The 22788-nt window shown below is 34.0% G+C and overlaps 1 protein-coding gene across 11 annotated transcripts in view; it reads left to right on the top strand.

The window, feature by feature from the left end:
- Positions 1-22788, top strand: part of FRYL (FRY like transcription coactivator) — a 170668-nt gene that overhangs the window by 98959 nt on the left and 48921 nt on the right. For all 11 annotated transcript variants that reach the window (XM_084518260.1, XM_084518252.1, XM_084518261.1 and 8 more), the window contains 22 exons: positions 1912-2015; positions 2669-2777; positions 5255-5341; positions 5966-6137; positions 6800-6932; positions 7156-7263; positions 8221-8458; positions 9092-9277; positions 9367-9453; positions 10340-10608; positions 10956-11151; positions 12610-12734; positions 14176-14233; positions 15265-15356; positions 15702-15874; positions 16308-16468; positions 17025-17135; positions 18048-18202; positions 18447-18546; positions 19614-19782; positions 21030-21289; positions 22109-22249. In XM_084518260.1, the coding sequence (XP_084374386.1) occupies positions 1912-2015; positions 2669-2777; positions 5255-5341; positions 5966-6137; positions 6800-6932; positions 7156-7263; positions 8221-8458; positions 9092-9277; positions 9367-9453; positions 10340-10608; positions 10956-11151; positions 12610-12734; positions 14176-14233; positions 15265-15356; positions 15702-15874; positions 16308-16468; positions 17025-17135; positions 18048-18202; positions 18447-18546; positions 19614-19782; positions 21030-21289; positions 22109-22249 (3234 nt within the window). The remainder of the gene's footprint in view (positions 1-1911; positions 2016-2668; positions 2778-5254; positions 5342-5965; positions 6138-6799; positions 6933-7155; positions 7264-8220; positions 8459-9091; positions 9278-9366; positions 9454-10339; positions 10609-10955; positions 11152-12609; positions 12735-14175; positions 14234-15264; positions 15357-15701; positions 15875-16307; positions 16469-17024; positions 17136-18047; positions 18203-18446; positions 18547-19613; positions 19783-21029; positions 21290-22108; positions 22250-22788) is intronic.

The following is a 22788-nucleotide window of genomic DNA, read 5'->3' as shown; positions in this document are numbered from 1 at the left end:
TTTTCTTCTAGCTTGTTTTGTTCCTAGGTATAGAAAGACATAATGTAATTTTTCAATGCTTACAAAATTTGAAGTACTGCTGTATTTATAATCCTGTTACACTTAAAAACAAACAAACAAACAAAACTTTAATTTTGGTTTTCATTTGGACCTGTAAGTTAATCTCCCCTTTGGTATACCAAATATAAAAAAAACAGAGTATCACTCAAGTGGGTTACAATTAATAAAAGTTGTAGAGACTGCATTTTGGACTTTGATAATGTATGTACCAATGAATTCATAATCCTACTTCAAACACCAAGAACTGTTGGCCTGTAGATTAGATAAGTAATAGTGTCATTGGGTTTTGGTAGTTTAAATTGATTGAAATTAAAACTATCACAATCTGTCCTTCTCCTACAGTTTTGAGTGAGCATTTGCTGCTTCCTTGCGAAAGCAGTGCTGATACATTAACTGGGTAGTAAAACCTCACCTGTCTGATTATTAACCAGGAGCAGGTGCACTTTTACACTGTTTAGATTTTGTTCATATCACCTTCTTGTGTTTACCCACTGCCTAGTTGCACATGCCCTAATTTGAGGGTAATGGTAGGAGCCCACTGATGTATGTGAAAGGAAGGGTAGAGCAGCATTATCACTGTCTTAGACTAACTCTAATATTCTGATAAACAATCATGTATGTTGTCTGTGAAGGCCCACTGTGGCCTCTGCGATTTTGTAATGGGCATTTAGCCTTTCTTGAAGTAAGCTTCAAGCCAAAACCAACAGTCCTGACCCACCCATGTTAAAGCCATCCAAGTTACTGTCTTTGGATAGGCGGTTGCACAGACAGAGCCATGAAATGACTTGAATTGGCTTACTGGTGTGAGCTGGACTTTCTAACTGCTTGAGTCAATGCAGAGGGGGCAGTGGGCCTGCTGAGGAAAAAACAAAGATGAGAACATGTTTTCCCACGGTACTGTGTCTTAGATCGACTTACACCCATTGTGAAATTGCACTCTACTTGTCCCAGGAGGACAGTGTAGCAGTGCTGTTCTGATTCATCGGCTTGTGGTTGAGGCCACTCAAAAGTGAAATCAGTCGGTTCAAGCCATCAGGCGGAAATGTGCCTTGAAACAACAAGACTTTGCTAGATATGGGGAAGAATTTTTTTTTTTTTTTTGAACTGAGACAATTCCTAAAAGGTGCCAACTGGGAGTCATTTATTCTGCTCATAAGCTATTAAGACCCAATATTGGCTAATATTACCCAATTCCAAGAGTCCCATCAAATACTTCAAGATTATAAATGCAGTCAGAATCCTCAGCTGGAAAAGGGATTGCTGGAGCTGGTATGACAAATGTTACTGTCACTCACTTTTACACAATGTAAGAGCTACAAGGAACAAAGCTAAGCTCTTAGAAATAGCTTTCAGACAAAAAAGAACTTCATACAGTAACGCTTGCCCTGCACTCTTTCTCTTCTGCACCTGCTACTGTCTGCTGTTGTAAACACTGGACTTAGTATTCACCGGACTTAGATGGACTTTGTGCCTGATCCAAAGCAGCTACTCCCATGTTTTAGACAAACTCTAAGTTTGCCATAAAGTAGGCATCCATTACCAGATGGCTTTCTAATGAAGTTCTTTCAGGCAATGCACTCTTGTTATTCATCTCAAGAAACTGCTGCTTGTTAGCTAATCCTTTGCTTTCAGAGTGAGAAAATAATCTCAAGTTACTGGTTAAATATTGAAATAGTATTGGAAATATGTAATATAAAGTTGGTTTTATGGATACACATTAAAACATGTAGTCAGTATTAAACACAGCAGTTTCATTGTTAAAAAAATATTCTCAAAAGTCAGAAGAGTAATAGTAGAATTTTCTGAATGTCTCACAAATAACAGAAACTGTATTTTTCATTTATTTTATAGAATAAAGATCCCAAAATGTCCCGAGTTGCACTGGAATCTTTGTATAGATTATTGTGGGTTTATGTTATTAGAATAAAATGTGAAAGCAACACTGTAACTCAAAGGTAAGTTCACTGTGCAAGGGATTGTAAATTATTGCTGGTTTTGTTTTATTTTCCTAGTGGTATTAAAAAAGATCTTGAAGCCACCATGGGGATGGGCTTGTTGGGTAAACAGAGGAACAAAGACTTCATCTGAACAGAGAAAACCAAGAGAACCTGTTTAGTTTGAACAGGAGAAGGAAGACAATCTGCAGTTGTCTTTTATATATGTGATGACAGAAGTGAATGGAGAGATAAGAAATGGGAAATTTAGTTAAAAGGCAGTAATGGTACCAGAACAACTAGGGTGTGAAGTGACCATCTCTATGTATAGTCTGAAAATGAAAAGATTTGTTTTTAATAATTAGTATAATGAGAATTTGGAATAGTCATTCAAATTTTGCTCTTCCTCCTGCAGGAGGAATTACAAAGTAGGATCTTAGTCAGTTTATAAATGAATCCATTACAGTGTTCCCTGCAACAACGGAGGGCTGTACTTTGATGACAGAAGATGACAGATATGACAGGAGATGACAGAACCTGTCATATGCTTCTGTGTTATGTAGTAGTAACTCTCACACTCCTTCTAAGTTTGAATTATAACATCTATGCTATTAGAAAAAGTTACTTTTAAAACAACATTTTGACTATTTATATTTGTTTTTCAATTCCTGTAGTCGTCTCATGAGCATTGTATCAGCACTTTTTCCAAAAGGATCACGTAGTGTGGTCCCACGAGACACACCTCTGAATATATTTGTGAAGATTATTCAGTTCATTGCTCAGGTAAGAAAATGTCTAGGTGGAGATACGAGAATAGTATGAACATTATTTGGAAGAAATGTAAATTAAAGGTTATTTTTAAAAATATTTGTACTGCATTATAATGGTTTTATATATTGAATAAAATTTCCCCAAATATATATATATTTATTATATTTATTATATATTATATATTACATACAATATTATATTATATAATAATTATATTATATAATTACATATAATATTATATATATAATAATTATATATAATTATTATTATATATAATATATATTATATATAAATTATATATATATAAATATTTATATATATATAAAGAATGGTATGACTAATTCATTTCTACTAGTCACAAAACTGTTTTCTCTAAACTTCAGTAACTTCTTTATGAATATTACGATTAGTATTTACATCTGTATTGCTCTGTCTTGGGCATGTGTACATATATATATATAATACAATAATATAAGTACTATTTGTCTCTTTTTGTCACTATTTGCATTAGTGTGTAGTTTGTATTGCATTATGATTGGTGTTATTTTGGGTGCTTCTGCTGTCCTAATATGCAGGATGTGATCTATCAGGATAAAGTACTAGTTTATTAACCTTATAGATTATTTTTTTCCATCTTATAGATAGCTTGTCTGTGCTTCAGCTTCCAAAATTATCTGTTTCTGTTTACACAGAAAAAACCCTTCACAATCTATATCTGTTTGCTAGGGTTCCTCTTCCTAATTATCAAATCTTTAAGCCTTTGAGTACAGTTCAGCTTATTTCAAGAAACGTGTTTAACGTGAGCAGAGTTGTGCAGGAATTTTTCAAAATGAGATGGCTCAACTGTGTCAGGGGATCAGCTAAAAAAAATTGTTTGACTTCTTGTGTATCATGGAATTTAATAACAGTTAAGAACTCATCTGAAAGAAAATATTGAAAGCTCTCAGTAGTGACTGAGAGCTTCACAAATTTCACAAAATTTCACTCTAAATTTTTGTGATTTAAATTTAGAGTTTCCATCTGAACTGTGTTTTGCCTACTTGCTTCAGAAACTAAACAAAACCCTTCTCTGAAATCTCTGTTCCCGATTTCTGTCTGTCATGCTGATGTGCGCTATGGCACCTGGTACCAAAGAAAGAACATCTGTCTTCTGTTTCCTTACTGCATGGTTTGCAACAGAAAGAATATTAAGCAAACTCACTCAAATGTAGAAAGAAAGAAACAAAAAATAAAGCTGAATTGGGAAGATATATTGGCATAAAGACCTTGAAAAGCAAGTAGGAACAGGAAGTTGTTGGATGGGATAATGGGTACTGCCTAGACTGAAAAGCTATTTGTTGCAATCAGTGGGCACATACCCAAATTTCAACAGGAAGCTAGTGAATGAACTGGGTATAAAATGAAACTGAAACAGATTATTGGGAAAGTCAAGATGCTACTTATTAGTCCTGTTCACCATTGTTTTATTGTTAAATTCAGAGAAAATCCAGAAAGTGAAATAGAGTGCTCTTAATTAGTAGATGTTCGTTGCTTCAGCCTTACTGTAAAAGCCTATACCTTATTTCCTTATTCTTTTTGATTTCTGTTCTGAGTACACAATTTCATGTTGAATTCTCCTTTTGCCCTTCTCATTCTAGTTTCTGAATGCTTTTAAGTGTTCAGTGTTTTTTGTAAAACAGCTGGAGACCTGAAGTTCAGCACAAAATAAATGCTGAAGTTCCAGTTTTTTGGTGCAGGTTTCTTCCAAACTAGATAAAATTTATTAACACAACCAGGGTTTTCAACTTAGCACTTCCACTAATGAGATCCCAGGGACTTAAATCAGGCATTCTCAGGCTGAAGTAGATGTAATTAGTAACCTACTGTGAAAACTTTATTTGACTAACACAACTGTCATCATCTGTAAGAGCTATTTAACAGAAGCAGAAATAAAATGTACCTTTCAAGGGAATGTTCAGTTGTCTTATATATCAGACTGGGTTGTGTTATTTTTTTTCTAGCATATGTAGTACATTTCTGATCTTCAAGGATTGAACAAAATTCATTAAAAAGCTAATAATAACAACAAAAAATTTATTTCAATTTGATACATTTTTTTCAGTTGGCATCTCTTGAATTGGAATAGATTGAAACTACATGTAAACATAGTATATAACCATTCAAAGAAAACCTGAATCATAATGCAAAAAGGAGCTAATCTGAGGTTGCAAAGGCAACCTTATTTGATCCATTTCGTAGCTCATGTGGGCTTTTACCAGTCTGATAATGTTACCATAATGTATCTTGGGTTTTTGTTCGATGTATTATATTAAAGACTGTTGAACTGTACTATATTTTAAAATGAGTATTAATTCATAAGAATAAACTGGAGGGATTTTTTTTTTTTTTTTAAACTTTTAAGACATGATACTCTGTACCAATGAAGCATAAATTAAACTATGCATACTAACAGAAACAAGATGATCATATCAATCTTTTTTCCTTTACAGGAACGTTTGGATTTTGCAATGAAAGAAATAATATTTGATCTTCTTAGTGTTGGAAAATCACCTAAAACCTTTACTATTAATCCAGAGGTAATAAGCTTGTTAGTTGCATGCACTGAGAACAGGGTATTGGGGCAAATTTTTGGGAGTGTGGTTAACTATTTTCAAGCTGTTCTAAAAGCTCGAAATATCAAAAGGGGATAAAACTAAAGTAATTGCAGTTGCATACAATTGGTGTTTCATTTGTGGTTAGTAAGCTAACAACTACTGCAGTTTAGACTCATTTCAACTATAAACTCAGTATTTGTGAGTATTTGTTAGAGTATAACCCAAAAGCCTTTTTTCAGGGAAATCCTAATGACTTCTTATAGTTCAGGACCCAGTTTAGTAGATGAGACAATGCCTGTCTTCAGTGTATCATTCTCAGTATTCATATCGAGTCCTTTAGTTCTGTGTATGGTAAAACATCCAGTATATTAGTCCATGCCAATTCAGTTAACTGGAATCAGAGTTATGGGGAGGCATTTGAGGCTTAAATTTTATTCTTGATACTTTTGTTACCCTAATATGTAATATTTAAATAATGTCTGTCCTACTAATACTGTTTGCTTAAAAAGGGAAAATACAAATTGGGTTTGTCTCATCTATGTTATTTTAATGTTATAATTCCTTCTGTTTTTTACTTTCTTTTTCTTCCCCTGGCTGCTTTGGTAGAGGATGAATATAGGCCTCAGAGTCTTCCTTGTCATAGCAGATAGTTTGCAGCAGAAAGATGGTGAACCACCAATGCCAACAACAGGAGTTGTTCTTCCCTCAGGAAATACTCTGCGTGTGAAGAAAATCTTTCTAAATAAAACTCTGACAGATGAGGAAGCAAAAGTTATAGGTATGTTGTAGTCTTTTGTGATAAGTTCTCAGTTATTCTCAAAGAGTACATCTGCGTAACTTAATTTCTGTATTTATTTTAATTGTTAGCGAGAAGGTAATGGTAGTGTGCTTTAACATGATTCTTTGAGAGGGCTGCTACACAATGTTGAACTTCTGGTGTATATAAAAGGATCCTTGGCTTTTTTAAAATATGTTTTTTACAGCCAAATTAGCACACAGAAGACTGAGTGCAATTACTGTGGTAATTAGCGTGGCAATTTTTGTTCCCTTGATGGCACTCTAGAATGCCTCAATACACAGCTGAAGTGGAGAAAGACATTTTTGAGCCCATTGCTCTATTGATCTTTTGCAGATGAGGTAGTTGTCTCTAAGGGCCTGTTTCAAACTAGAACTAAAATGTTCAGAGCAGAAAAAAGCAACTAATGATTATTTCGATGTTTATGTTCTTCCTGAGAGAAACTATTACTTTCATACAGAGCCTCCTACTGCTCACTTAATGTGCTTTTTTTTCTTTTAGTACTTAAAATGTGTTTCATGTCATCTTCTGTACAATTAGAAATTTGTCCCAAGCTGAATGTGGCAAATATTTTAATAAAAATGTAAAAATTAAATGAGAACATGAATAGTGAAAGAGGTTATTGGAACTCTTTGCCATTTCAGGAATGTCAATATACTATCCTCAAGTCAGAAAAGCGCTGGACAGCATTCTTAGGCATTTGGACAAAGAAGTTGGAAGACCCATGTGCATGACTAGTGTGCAGATGTCTAATAAAGAACCTGAAGACATGATTACGTATGTATAAAATTACGGTATTTTCATTGTCATGGTTATTTTTATGTTGTGATGTTTTAGAGGCCATCATTAATACGTTACATATGTTGGCTTTTTACTTGAATTAAATTAAGGCTAATTTCATTAATTAATGCTAAAACTTTTTTTTTTTTTTTTTTTTTGACATAAGATATACTGAAGTAGATTTTCCTGTTGTTTTGTTGATTATAAACTGGTTTTGTAGGGGTGAAAGAAAACCTAAGATAGATTTGTTCAGAACTTGTATTGCTGCTATCCCAAGACTGATTCCAGACGGCATGAGCAGGACTGACCTCATTGAATTGCTTGCAAGGTAAGGGAAATGAAATTTTGCTTGTAGTGAAAGCTTCTTTTTAAAAGCTATTTGTCAGTGCAATATAAAGTGTGAGTCCAGCGCATACAGAATCTATTCCTCCTATTGTTCTACCTCATCAGTTGGTCAGGTATTACTGGCTGGAGGAGCAGGAGGTAAACTTAACTTGGAAGATCTTGCACTTGTTTTTAGAGATAAACTTTTGGAAAGTAGATATTTCTATTGTTATATTTTTTACACTTGTTTAATCATTTTGTTACTCCTGTCATTTTTTTTCCTGTTGATAAAACTGCAGATTATTGTGAAGGCATGCTTATCTGACATTACCAAAATGAGACAAACGCTAATGGGAGACTTTTTTGCACGCTCTCTACTTAACCTGCTTCCTTTTTGCATTTTGCATAGAACACTATGCATGTTCTTCCATCTCTTATCTTATTTTAAATTGAATGTGCCTTATCAGTACTGATAAGTAGGTGAGATAAATGGGCAACCAGGGGTTGTGGTACATACAGGCAGTCTTCACTTATTACTAGAGCAATAAACCTTCCTTTTAAAAAAAAAAAATGTAAGAAAGGTCTTGGTGTAGGAATACAGAATAGCTTTTAGTTTTGAAATTACAAACTCAAACTGATCAACTTCATGGCCCTCCTCTGGACCTTTTCTAACAGATCAACATCTGGGGGGCCCCAGACCTGTGCACATTTGAAAAATTTGATCAGTCTTGAAAATTACATGTTTGTATTCAGTTTTTTGAACTCTTGTGTTATTTTACTTTATTAGTAGCAGGATCTTCTGTTAGTAGCCAATTTCTGATGTATACAGTGCAGAGATGTATCTTTTTGGAAGTATTCTACATTTTACAAGAAAGTACAGTTAGCACCAAACTTTAATTTGTAAAGGCTCATTAAAAATATGCAAATCTAGGGTGATGATACTGATATTTTTTCTAAACAGGCTGACAATTCATATGGATGAAGAACTTCGTGCCTTGGCTTTCAATACTCTCCAAGCATTAATGCTTGATTTTCCAGATTGGCGGGAAGATGTTCTTTCAGGATTTGTATATTTTATTGTGCGTGAAGTGACTGATGTCCATCCAACGCTTCTTGACAATGCAGTAAAAATGTTAGTGCAGCTCATAAATCAGTGGAAACAAGCAGCCCAAATCCACAATAAAACCCAAGATTCTCAGGTATTTTTAAATAAGGTCCTTTGGTATTAAACATATTTTAATCTACGTACAATTTTATTAGTAAGCTTTATTGTTTCAGTTTACTGAAAAGTCAGTTTACTTTCTTACAGTGCATGAACATTCTTAGACCTATTATCTTAAATATTTTTGCAAAAAAAAATCAGTGTAATATTATTAAGTAGTCTCTACACACTAATTCAATGCCACATTTTTCTTTACATCAAAAGTCAGTATGCAGGACTGGAAATACGTTAAACAGCAGTGTTAAACAGTAGATCTACAGAAAAAGCACCACTTTTCACTAACAAATAGAAGGGGTTCAAATAATTTTATATGGTATTAAGTATGAGAGAGTCATTTCCTTATTTTTAATTCTGCCTTCGCTACATAATTCATGTAAGGAAGTGAAATAAGAAAGACTTTCTTGTGGTATTTGTTTGGACTGAATTCAGAGAGAGACAAAAAATAACAAGTAGCTGATATAATGTTATTCTCAGAATGTAAAATATGACTAGTAGCCAAACAAGACCTAAATACCTTTTAATTAATTCTGCCATTGCTATTAAAAGAACTATAACTTGGCTGTGTTTACTTTTTTCTTAAATTGTTTAACTTCTGTGATCTGTTTCTTAGCGTGGTGTATCCAATGGGACTGCCCATACCCTTCCTCTGGAGAGGACCCTTTATTCCAATGTATTTCATGTGGTGGAAGGCTTCGCTTTGGTCATTCTTTGCAGCACAAGGCCTGCAACCAGAAGATTAGCAGTCAGCGTGCTTAGAGAAATAAGGGCCTTGTTTACACTTCTAGAAATTTCTAAGGTAAGAGCTGATGGCATATTCATGTAACTGCTTAATGAAAGGGTGGTGCTTTTCTTGACTTTGAGTTTTTTATGCTTTGTATTTTGTAGAGTGATGATGAGTTGGCTATAGATGTAATGGACAGACTAAGTGCTTCTATCCTGGAGAGTTTCATACATCTTACTGGGGCTGATCAGGTAGGACAGGTTTCATGTTAGTTTGGATGTAAGGTGATGTATTTTTCTAAATCTGTTTGTCCCAGATAAATGGTATGTATTTTAAATCAGTGTCATTACATTCAGGCTAATTTTATCAGCTGTTAATTACTTTTTTTTTTAAAATTAAAAAAAATAATAAATAAATTAAAAAAAAAAAAAGGCATTAAAAAAAAGCCCTCCCAGGGTCTCAAAAAAAATTTAAGAATGTTGTGAAGCTGATGACAACATTGTACATATTCTGATCAATAATGAGAACATTACACAGACCACACAGACACACACAAATACCTTTGTGTCTGTTTTTTTTTTTTTCCACTTGCCTCACAGATCACAAGTTATTGGAAGCAAAGACCACTGCCTTTTTCTGCAGCTATATAGTGTCTAACAAGCATTGTGTCCTTTATCCATGATGAGAGCCATAATAAGTATCAATGACAGCTGAATTCCTTATTATATATTTATTTTTAAACCTTAAGTATCAAAGAGAAGCTTTTCTGTGTTTGAGTTTAGGAAATGAGTTGGAATTCAAGAGAATTTAAGAGTCTAGAATCTTTAAGAGTCTAGAATCTTTTGGAAGAATAAGTCATCATGAGTCAAAAGGCCTTTTTAATAATTTAGAATTACTTAATATCCAGTTCCTTTCCAAGCAGTGTATTTCTGTCATTAGCCATATTAGGAACTTCTCTAAAACAATATGAATTAGGTTTAATTAAGTAATGTGTCCTTATGTATGCCCAAGTATGCTTTTGACACTCAAGATTTTATTAGATATTTAACAATGAAAAAATGTTATTTAATATGCATGGATATAATTTTTTTCTTGTTCTCTCTCTTTTTTATTTTTATTTTTTCCAAATGCACACAGACAACTTTACTATACTGTCCCAGTTCAATAGATTTACAAACTTTGGCTGACTGGAGTTCCTCTCCAATCAGCCACCAGTTTGATGTGGTCAGTCCATCACATATATGGATATTTGCACATGTGACTCAAGCCCAAGATCCATGGATTATAAGCCTTTCAAGTTTTATGAAACAGGAAAATCTTCCCAAACACTGCCCAACAGCTGTAAGCTATGCTTGGACGTTTGCTTATACCAGACTCCATCTGCTGTCTCCACAAGTGGATATAAAGTAAGCTCATTTTTGATTTATCATCATTGTAATGCTATCACGTTTCAGTAAGATAACGTGCACTGCTAATATTTTCTACGGGTTTAATTCAGCTTTATGTAACAAAAAGTTGAAGCAGTTCTATTTGAAAGAAAAATTATCTGCTGTAAAGATTAATTCATGCCTTTGGCAATATTGTAGTTCAACAAGTTTGACTATTATATGTACAGGTCTATTCTGAATAATTTATTCAGAGTTTACAGTGTTAACAGTTGTGGAAACAAGGACATGTATAATTTTAAAATGAATTCAATGCAGAAACAAAATGAAACCTGTTGACCTTTTTTTTTTTTTTTTTTTTTAAACAGCAGTCCTATCAATGCAAAGAAAGTGAATACTACTACAAGCAGTGACTCCTACATTGGGCTCTGGAGAAACTACCTGATCCTTTGCTGCAGTGCAGCATCTTCTTCAAACTCCTCCACTTCCACTGGCTCTGTGAGATGTTCCCCTCCTGAGACGCTGGCGTCTACTCCTGACAGTGGTTATAGCATTGATTCAAGAGTAGGTTCTTCTAATGCTTACTATAAATACCTCTAACTACATGTGATTTGAAGGAGAAATATTCAAGGCTTATAATTATTATGATTCTTAAAAGCTTGTGTAATTAATCTGAAAACACATTTTAGGATACACTTGTCTTTCATTGGTTTAGGATAGTGTTTCAGTGCACTTCTCCCATTTGGTGCTGTAGAGGCTTTTTTGCCTATGCTTTTTCAAGCAACATCTAATCATGTAACGAAAATGCAAACCCAGTCTCAAAGTCTTATCTGGTGATAATGAGGAAATGTTTTGTTTTCTAATCTTTTTTTTTTTTTTTTCCTGTCAGTACACCTCGGTAATTCTGAGCAAGTAGCCTCTCATACCACTAGCTGAGGCAGTGATCTGTTCAGGCATGATGGATCTTGTTATATTTTTCCAAACCACAAATCAGTTTTCTGTCTGCATTACTTCATATCACCTGCAGATTCAGTTTGTTTGTTTGTTGCTTTTTATTTTTCTTATTTTGGCTTCCTGTAGAAGATGAAGTAGAAGTGAAGATAATGCATGGATTGAGCAAGTTTTTGGCAGAAGCAGCCTATTCTGGTTGTTTGTTACCAAGATCCTCCCCTTTAAATATGAGAAACTTTAGACTGAAACTTTTTTCTCTTTGAGGGCAGAAGGAGGGGGACACCTGCAGTCCAATTCCTTTTCTTAAGGAGGCCAGATACATTAAACATACAAGTCATCATCATCATTTCAACAGGTTTACTTTTTCTTTTAAAGAACCAAAAGATCTTGCATGATGATTGTAGGCTGTCCTCTTAAATTAATATGCAAGTGGGAATTGAAGAGCTAACAAAATTCCCATTTAAGATTTTCCCTGAAAAGAGAAACGTGCCTATAGTCAGAACGTCTTCAAGATAAACATGGAAGAGCCTCAGAAAGATGTTGTCCAAAGCTAGCCACATAACCCAACAGGTCACTTTATACATTTGATTTTCAAATTCATGGAATATCACAAAGATATCTAATGCTGTGCTTCTCAGCTGACTGTGAAGATTTTGTGTAGCTGCACTCCCAGCACTTCTTGGAGAAGAACTGATCTAGTAATAATCTTATTTCAACTCTGTTATGTACTCAGTAGAGAGCCTCAGTGGGTACCAAACAGATGGGAAAAGATCTCCACAAGAGGTTTGTAAATTAACTGAAAAAACAGCAAACACAAGGGTAGTTAAACACTGATTTTTCTGAGGCCTTCACAATTACCTTCAGCCCTCTTGATCACAGTAGAGAGAGGACGTGCTTTTTGTACTATTTTAGAAATACGTTGTCTGTGTCAAAGATCAGAAACTTTATTTTTATCATAAGTAGTTCAAATCAGTGTTTATTGTGAGAAGAATCTGTAATTATAGCATGTTTTAATGTCACCACCTATGTGTTAGGTAACTTCATTCTGTTTTATTTCCGTTTTCTTCTTAGATCATTGGCATTCCGTCCCCTTCTTCCTTGTTTAAGCACATAGTTCCAATGATGCGCTCTGAGAGCATGGAAATTACAGAATCCCTTGTACTGGGACTTGGCAGGACCAACCCAGGAGCTTTTAGGTAATTGTCGTGTTTCATCTGTTTTTATACTAATTGATTATGAAGTTGGGGAAACAGAGCTCAAGAAGAAAAAGAAAAAAAAAAAGACATTTGCAGCTTTTTTAAGCATTATATATCCGTGGAAATGGATTATCACTGTCTTTGCTAGCACTTAGTTGTGTGACAGTGATTATAAGAGGTTGAACTAACTTTATTATTTTATGCCTTTATTGATGTTTAAGACTTTTCTATGAAAAAACAGGCTATGGACTATTAACATTTGAAATGTTCATCATGTTGAGAGTAATGAAACTCATTATCAATAACACCACTTAAAGCTGCTAGAATATTCTTTTTCTCTTTTGTTTTCTCTTAGTAATCACATAAACTTGTCTAGGTGTCTTGTGCTCTCCACTGAAAGATGACCCATTAGTATGTTTTACCACCAAAAAAAAAAAAAGATTCCAAATTCTTTTTTTCGTTAGTCTGAAAGAAAGTATGAAACTATCCACAACCATACTTAAGTCTCTTGTAATTGAGCAGACCACAAAAATTTGTGCAACTTTCCCAACACTGTGATGCATTTCCTGAAGAAGGACCTTTGAATGGTGTGGCAGAGGAGTCAGTCATTTACCATGAAAACTTAAGAGGATTATGCTTTTGTTATGTCTAAATTAGAACCGCACAGAAAGTAGAAAAAATGTGGATCATGCTCCAGCAAATCTAAAGTGGTGGAGGTAGTTAGTAGATAACCAATTATCAAAGTAAAATCAGTAAGCTTTATCCAAGCTTTTAGCTTGTCTGCATGTATCTCATATCTACTGATCTCTTTCCCTGTCCTCTGTCCTCCCTCTTAGAGTCATGAGATAGCTGCAGTTTGGCAGAAGGAACTGAGTAATAATAAAGACTGGAGCTTCAGAACAAATTGGGAATGTAACCACAACATCAAAACATGATGTTTTTCATTTTTCATAGAGACTAGTCTGACTAGTCTGTCAGCATACTGTTACTGACCTTAGAGAAGCAACATTTATTAACAACTAAATGCATCATGACAACTGAAAGAACATAGTATGATAAGCTGCCAACATCTTTTTTTTTTTCCTTATAGTATCTGTTTGCAACATCAGCTTTTGTTAAACCCTGAATAAGCAAATGAATGAAAGTCATCTCTAATAGAAATATGCCATAATACTTGGGAAATTAAAATTTAGTGGTAGTTATTGAGACATCCATTTGGTGTCCTTGGTATCCTTGGTCTGTCTTTAAATTAGGAAAATCTGTTTCTCAGAAACATCTCTTTTTTTAAATCCTGATTTATTTCAGAAAGCTACAGGTAAAGAAAGAAAACCTCTAAAGGTGTTTTAAATGAAATTTTAACACTAGTTGCTGTGAAATATCTTTTAGTTGAGATGTGAATTTAATGATTGTTATTATCCTTTTAACTCTTATTTTAATTCAGGGAACTAATAGAAGAATTACATCCTATAATTAAGGAAGCACTTGAAAGAAGGCCAGAGGTAATTGGATATTTTCACACAGTTTTATCTATCTTCTCACAAATGGTAGTAAATAAAAGTTAGTTATGTTGTTTAACTTCTGCACCTAAAAACTGTCAGTATACCAGGAAACAAAGTAAAACATTACTTTTAGAAATTATTTTGATGTGTTTATATTAGAGGTAGGTTTTTTTGTGTGTGTGTGTATTCTTTATTATTCCTGTATCAACATGGTTTTGTTTCAAATGAGTAAAAAACTACTATAACCTTTTCCACATTCTTTTAATTCCTGTTACCTGAGCATAGTTTTACATTGTTGTTACATCATTATATTATCAGTAATGTGCCTGCAATTAGTAGTACCTAAGACATAGGATTGAATTCTACTGTCTACCAGCTTTATTTAGTTCTTTAAAACAAAAATGGCTGTAAGCTCACCTGGCTGACTGGTATGACTAAAAATTTTCTAATGGAGAGCATGTTTTACAGGAGGGTTTAGAACCCTCTGTATGTATCCATAGAAGTAATATACGGTGAGATGGTTACTCAATGTTTTTTGTGGTAACTGTTCTTACTTGTCTTAAATATTCTTAGTATTTATTGCTAATATTAGTAATAAATTTGTAATTAAGTATTAGTAATGGGAAGAAACACCACTTCTGTTTCAAAATGTTACTGGGCTATAGTGTGTTTTCTTAGTCTTGCATGTAAGTACATGTATGTAGGAGGATTGCAGTTTGTACTTCAGTTCATTGTTTTATGTCTTACTTTCTGATGGGAGAGTGATAAAATAAAAAGTGTATTATTTTGATAATATGTGTAATGGTAAACCATGTATCTCCTGCAGTTACAACAGGGATAGCTTTTGTTTACTGTCTGGTCTAGTAAAATTGTTAGTAATTTTGGTAACCTATATTAGAAGTTTGGTACCCCAGATAACTGATGCCAGTTTAGTAGAGATATAATAATGCTTTTATATGCTATGCAGTTCTATATTTTCAGTTTTATTTTTTTATCCACTTATCTAATTCTGTGTTTCCTTTGTTGAATAGAACATGAAACGACGCAGGCGTCGAGATATTTTACGAGTACAACTAGTACGAATATTTGAACTGTTGGCAGATGCTGGTGTCATTAGTCACAGGTAGGGGCAGGACTGACGATAATATGTTGTGCTTCTGTGTTAAGTTACTAATATTCTTATGACCCAATATAACAAGAATGCAAAATTCTTCAGTGAGTTTTAATATATAAGAATATACTGCTAAGTATATGCTTATAATATATATATGCTTATAGCATATAAGAATATGCTAGTAACAGAAGCTGGATGAATAAATTACTTTTAATTCAGTGTTTGCAATGATGATGTTTTACTTCTTTTGAAGAGATAAAAGTAAATATTGTTTTCCTTAAAATATACATATACATATATATATATATACATAAAATTTATCATACTGTTTGATATTTTTTGTTAATTTTTAAGTGCAAGTGGTGGCCTTGATAATGAAACACATTCCCTCAACAACACTTTACTTGAGTACGTTGATCTAACGAGACAACTCCTAGAAGCAGAAAATGAAAAGGATTCTGATACGTTGAAAGATATACGATGCCATTTTAGTGCCTTAGTGGCAAATATCATTCAAAATGTTCCAGGTATGTAAAAACATGTTAATATATTCTGATAAAGTGATTTTATTTTTTAAAAAAGCAACAAAAACATTCTGAATTTTCAGAATACTTGCATAAAAATATTTTAGATCACTAGTTTTGAGTGCAACTTTAGCATTATGAGTTTTTAAGGGGGATGTTTGGTACTGTTTAGAATGATACAAGTTATTTTCTCATTTAGAAGTCCTGTTGGTTGACAGTGCATTTAGATTTTTTAGACTAGTAAGTAGCTTGTTTTTGTACGCCAGTGTCATTCAACAGGACAATAATGAAGCTACATCCAGCTAGTATGCTACTGAAATAGTATGTCTTTAATTTTTCCTTTTATATTGAAGTGCAAAAAGTAAAATCAGACCCAAACAATTATTCTAAAACAGTAGCAAAAAAGTGTGTCTAACTGTGTGTGCTCTTCTTACAGTCCACCAGAGAAGGAGTGTCTTTCCACAGCAAAGTCTACGCCACAGTCTATTTATGTTGTTCAGTCATTGGGCAGGTCCTTTTAGTATCATGTTTACTCCCCTGGACAGATACAGTGATAGGAACATGCAAATAAACAGACACCAATACTGTGCATTAAAGGTAAGTTAGCAATTCATGAATTTTGGAAATAGATTCCCATTTTGATTTTGTTAATGCAAATTTAACATTTGGGCTTTTTGGGGGTGGTTTTCACATCCTTGTTGTCTTTATGACTTAATTCTTTCTCTGTTGTACCTACTTGCCTATTGTTGACTGCTTGGCTTTTTCCATACTATAAACTATTACGCTTGCTATAGGAATTTCTTAAAACTACTAGTAATGTTGACTTCCCATGACTTTAGTCCTCAGTTGCCTAAGGAGAAAGGCTTTCATGTAAAAGTTCATTAACAATAAAACTGGCATATCAACTCTTGCATATGTCAGCTTCTTGGTTTTGACAATTCTTTCTATTTGGGATTTCAGAAAGGTATGATCTGTTTTTGTTTTTTTTTTTTTTTTATTTCTTGAATAAGATATTAAATAGTTTTTATTAGCCTTAGTCATCTTCCCTTGTCTGAATAGAAGTTAATTTTCTGATATTTTAATGGGCTTGATAAAAGCGCATTTGCTGTATCCAAGTTACTAAAATGTAATGTGTTTCAATTACTTTCTAAAGGCTATGTCTGCTGTACTGTGTTGTGGCCCTGTGGCAGATAATGTTGGGCTCTCATCTGACGGCTATTTATACAAATGGCTGGATAATATTTTGGATTCACAGGATAAAAAGGTAATACAGGCAATGTAAATAGTGGTTTGCAACTCTCAGTGCTTTCAGCATATGCGTTAATGGGTTGTGTGGTCAATTTGGCCCAAAGGCTTTAGAGTGGCTTACACTCAAAGCTGTCTTAGTAGCGTATATTTTTGCATTTTCCTTGATTTGTGCATTCACAAAGTTGAGGAAGGCAGTCCCTAATTACAGCCTAAGCACAGGCAAAACTGAACTGAAGAGGAAAGGCCAAGGAGTGAAACATACTATTTAGCATTTATGAACTAATCAGCTAGGTTAAGTTGTAATAATAAGCAGACGCTTTATAAATTCAAAGGAGACAAGATTTTTACCACGAAGTCTGTGAAACACCAGAGTCTATCGGGGGTCCTATGGAATTGTGAAGACCAAGCTTTACACATAAATAGGCAAGCTATACATCTAAAAGATGGGGCTTCCATTGTACTGATACTATGACTTAATAAAATTACTGCTCCAGCTGGATACATAGACTCAAGGGAACATGTAAGTCTCCACATAGATCAATCTCATTAGTATCCCACTGTGGAATTCCTGTTTATTTTTAAGTGCTTTCCTGTATCTGATGTTTTCAGATCAGTGTTCAGGAAAGAGTAAATAGCACAAGATAGACTTGGAACTGAGAAAAAAAAATATCAGGAGAGCTATCTAGTTATTTGCTTCAGTAATCTATGTCTGTGTATACCAGTTGAATGTTAAACAGTTTGATAGTATTATCTTTCATTATTTTAAACTGTGATCTCATTATTTTTAGCTGGAACAAATTTTGAATATTACAGATACTTTGGATTAAATATCTATTTTCCTTTTTTATGCCATTTTTATAAGTTGGCCTTTTTTATTTTTTTATTTTTATTTTATTTTTATTTTTAATTGGTTCATTTCTGAATACAGGTTCACCAGCTGGGCTGCGAGGCAGTTATGCTGCTCTTGGAACTCAACCCTGACCAGAGTAACCTCATGTACTGGGCCGTAGATCGGTGTTACACAGGTTCCAAGCGGGTAGCAGCTGGCTGTTTTAAAGCCATAGCCAGTGTGTTCCAAAACAGGTACTATAGCATTTTTCAAAACATTAAACTTTCATTTTCAAAGTGTAATTGTATGTAGAATGTTTTTTTTCCTCCCCTAAAGAATAGAGATCACCCCTGTTTGTGTGTATGTCACTAGAGAAACTTTTTGAAATATTATGTTGTGCCATATCATATCACCTGTGAATTAGCCTTTAATTAATATATTCAAATTTTTAAAAGACAAATGTAATTTTATTTATTTCATGCTTGCATTTTTCCCTAGGGATTACCAGTGTGATACAGTGACCCTTCTAAATCTGATACTGTTTAAAGCAGCTGATTCTACTAGGGCTATCTATGAAGTTGCTATGCAACTATTACAGGTTTGTAAGCTAATTTTAATTTAAACTTTATTTTGGATTTAAAATAAGAATGGTCTCTGTGCATTAAAAACAAACAAACAAAAACAAACACAAAGATATTTCTGGTATTGTGTAGTTGTCCTTTCCATAAGAAAATGCGTTATATATTTTTCTTTTCTATTTTTGTACATAGTTTAGCTCAGATCCTTACTTGGCATAAGTAGATGTCAGTAGAAATGTCTCTTTTCAAGAACTAAGCACTCAAGGCTTATATTTTCACAATGTATGCTTATTCAACATACCATAAAGAAGATTTTTCTAATTTGGTCCTACAACAGTTTTCTAATTTTTCACTAATGCCAAACATCATCTCATCTGCTGACATGGAGAGATATTAGTGGAACTGCTGTTAGTTGTTTACTTCTGTTTATTGCTTTCCAAGATCCTTTTGGGTTAAACTGTCTCTTACAGGCAGCATTGATGCTTAAAAAAATAAGCATCTGTACCACTTAGGGCTCAGAGCAAAGGTTTTTCCCAGGGTTCTTGCTGTCAGCTAAATTCAGCAGTGAAGTCCATACTGATGTCATACCTCTATTAATGTATCAGCATTCACAACATTCTCCCTTTCAGCCTCATCTTTCTTCTCAAGTGAATGCTACTACTTAAGATCAGCCAAATTAATTTTAAGTGTAAACTGTTTTAGCCTCCTGCTACATCTTTGGCACATCAAATTGTTTCTGTCCTTGTCTCATGAGCAGGAATTTATATTATTTGGAAATAAAAATATTCAATAGTATGTTACGTTTTGTTATATTAAAATACGTATTTAATGAGTAAAAATAGGAGAGCGTAAAGTATGTATTTACTAACAATCTGTTTTGAGAAGGCAAACTTTTGAAACTTATCACTGGAGGATCATCAAATGAAGTATTCACTGTTCTGTGGAATTGCCTCAGTGTTTGCAAATACAGTAAATATATGGAGATCTATCTAGATAGACAGTAGATACATTAATTTTAAGTGTTTTTTATAAAAACTTCCATTATAGCTGTATACATAGCGTCAAAGTCTGAACATTACTGTTACAGATTTTGGAACCAAAGATGTTCCGTTATGCTCACAAACTGGAAGTTCAGAGGACAGATGGGGTTTTGGGTCAGCCTTCTCCTTTACCACATCTGTATTCTGTGTCATATTATCAACTGTCAGAAGAATTAGCAAGGACTTATCCTGAACTAACGCTTGCTATCTTCTCAGGTATGGTTTAAATATAAATAAATAAAATGTTCATTGGGTCAGAAACATTTTACAAAATGTGTAGTTCTTGTTTCTCAATAATTATATGCAATGCACTAAAATCAGGGTAACAAGGTAACATCTTCATAATGAATGGGGATAATGGAATTTACTGAGTAACTTTTTTTTTAGTCATATTTGGAATACATTAAAGAGGAAACAAGGAATCAAAGATATTTTACTGACTCTCTAATATCCAGGAGAAATCATTTATTAGTGACATCATTTCCAGCGGATTTTCAAAGTTCTTCTGTTGTTCTTTCTAGTGTTTCCTTGTTTACTGCAGCCTGCTTAAAAATAATATTCCGTAGCATTTTTAAACAGTTGCAAAATAGTAACCTATTGCATCAATTAAACAACTATGACTAATGTAAGAAAAACTTTTTAAATGCTTTTTTTTTTTTTTTTTTTTTGGCCAAAATCAGTATACTTTTACATGCTCTAGGTTTTCAATTCTCTCCTCAATTAGAGGAATTTTGCTCTAGCTACTAATTCTTAAGACTTATTAAACACAAAAGGCTGTTCTACGGTTCCCATTTGGTAACTTAAATTGGTTTGTCCTTACTAATTATATAATACATGTGCAGTGCTGGAACCTTACTCATCGGTCTGGTTTGCCATGCTTTTCACTGTGTGGGTGTAACTTGTCCTGCACGTCATTTTCCTCATGGTTCATTTTTTCCCTGGAAAGCACTGCTTGTGCCTTCTTCTCTACACAAGTGAAACTGGCAGATAGTGATTGGATTCTGTTTTCAATTTTCAATTTTAAAAAAATTTAATAGAGTAAAACTAGCTTAAATTTTGTAAAAATTGATACATGAGATGAACGGGAAGTGGAAAGATACATACTAAGCTTACCTGATCAGAACTTCCAGCAATCTGCGGTTATAGAATTACCAGAACCCAGTATGCGCTTCTGTGTTTGTGCATGCAACTCTGTATGTGTATAGTTGCGTGTATATAAGCATAAACTAATTTAGTTTTTTTAAGCCATAGTATTAACCAGCAGTCTTCAGTTTGCTCTAATGAAGACTGTCTTCATCGTTACGAAATTGCACTAGTCATCTAAAGAAAAAAAAGAAAACTTCAATACCAGCATTACTTTAATATTTTTTTAATGATCTACTGGGTTTGTGGTGGTGGTTGTTATTACCAAAACAATTCTAATTATTTATTTGCAATTCATCTGTGTAATTTTTGAATAACAGAAGTAAGTCAGAGAATCCAAACAGCTCACCCAGCTGGAAGACAGGTGATGCTGCATTATCTGCTGCCATGGATGAATAACATCGAGTTGGTAGACTTGAAACCTTTGCCAACCATTCGGCGGCAAGATGAAGATGAAGAAGATTCTCTGAAAGACAGAGAAATGATGGTGAACAGTAGGCGCTGGCTACGAGGAGAAGGCTGGGGATCTCCACAGGCTACAGCCATGGTTCTGAACAATCTGATGTATATGACTGCAAAGGTAAAATCTAATTACATAGTGTTCCAGGGCATTGTGTTCAGAGATAGTTACAAACTTTTAAGAGTTACCGTTCATATTTCTGGGCTTACTTACCTAGGCTATACCAGATAGTTTTGAGATATTAGAAAAAATGTAATATAAATGTTATGGTAAGTGTTATATGTAGTAACAGTATATAGGTTGTTTTTCAATATAGACATCTGGCTGGATAGATAATACCCAGTTCACTCTATACCTATGATCTCAAAATGGATTTTTGGAACAGATTTTGTAAGTGAAGGCTGATTGACCCTTACCCTTCCTGTCATAGCAATTTCCAGCAGAGAAAAAGTGTTGTTCACTTGCAGTGTTACTGCCAATTCTTTGTCTTTGAATCTTATTGAAGAGTAATTATGTTTTAAATTACAAATTAATGATTATTCATCTTGTTGTCAATGGAATTTTACTCAGAACTGTCAGCAACTGGGACAAGGGGGTCTCTGCTAAATTTATATATATGTAAAATATATATGTGTGTAAAACGTACATTTTATATATATATTTACTGAAAATTAATACAAATACGTTTAGCCGAATTTTCTACTTTTAAAATATCCATATTCATACATATTCACAAATATGAATAAATACATACCTTTTTCCAGAATTTGTTTATGCAAGTGAGAATATGATAACTTTGTTCTGGAATGTTAAAAAGGCAACAGCTTCTTCTAAGATTAATGTCTCCTTTTCTGACTGTGTCACTAGATTAGTACAGACCACTTTCAAAAATTATTTTCTGCTGGAGTTTTCAAGAGAGATATTTATTTTGTTTTCTAGTATGGTGATGAAGTGGCTTGGTCAGAGATTGAAAATGTCTGGACTACTTTGGCAGACAGCTGGCCAAAGAATCTGAAAATAATTCTGCACTTCCTAATCAGTATCTGTGGAGTGAACAGTGAACCCAGCCTTCTGCCTTATGTAAGTATATGGTATGAGTCTCCTTAGCGTTACCAGTATTTTAAAAATTACTCAGGTCTCTAACAGTAAAGACCACTAATCAAAAAAATTTAAGGTGGGATTTCTGATATCCAGACTTCTAACAGCTTAATACTGTCATTCCATATTTTATGACCACTGAATACCATGAACAAATGGGATTCAATGTGAAGGAAAGGTGCAAACAGGGGGGAGCCAAGCTCTGGAGGTTGCCTCTGAATTGCTCATCAGGAAGCAATTCGTCACTGTGCAAGTGACTGAGCACTAGCACAGGATGCCCAGAGAGGCTGTGGAGTCTTGGAGACACCCAAAAGCCACCTGGCCATGGTCCTGGGCAGCATGCTCTGGGTGTCCTGGCTTGAGCAGGGGATTGGACCAGATGACCTCCAGAGGTCCCTTACAACCTAAGCCATTCTGTGATTAGTGTACTAATTCCAGAAATAAGCTTATAGGATTAAATGGATGCTCCCTGTCCCTGGCAAGAAAACCTTTTGCTATTTCAGTTAAAAGTTCCAGAGGCA

Source organism: Aythya ferina (assembly GCF_964211825.1).
Source record: "Aythya ferina genome assembly, chromosome: 4".
NCBI lineage: Eukaryota > Metazoa > Chordata > Aves > Anseriformes > Anatidae > Aythya > Aythya ferina.
This window is presented reverse-complemented; position numbering and strand designations above follow the sequence as displayed.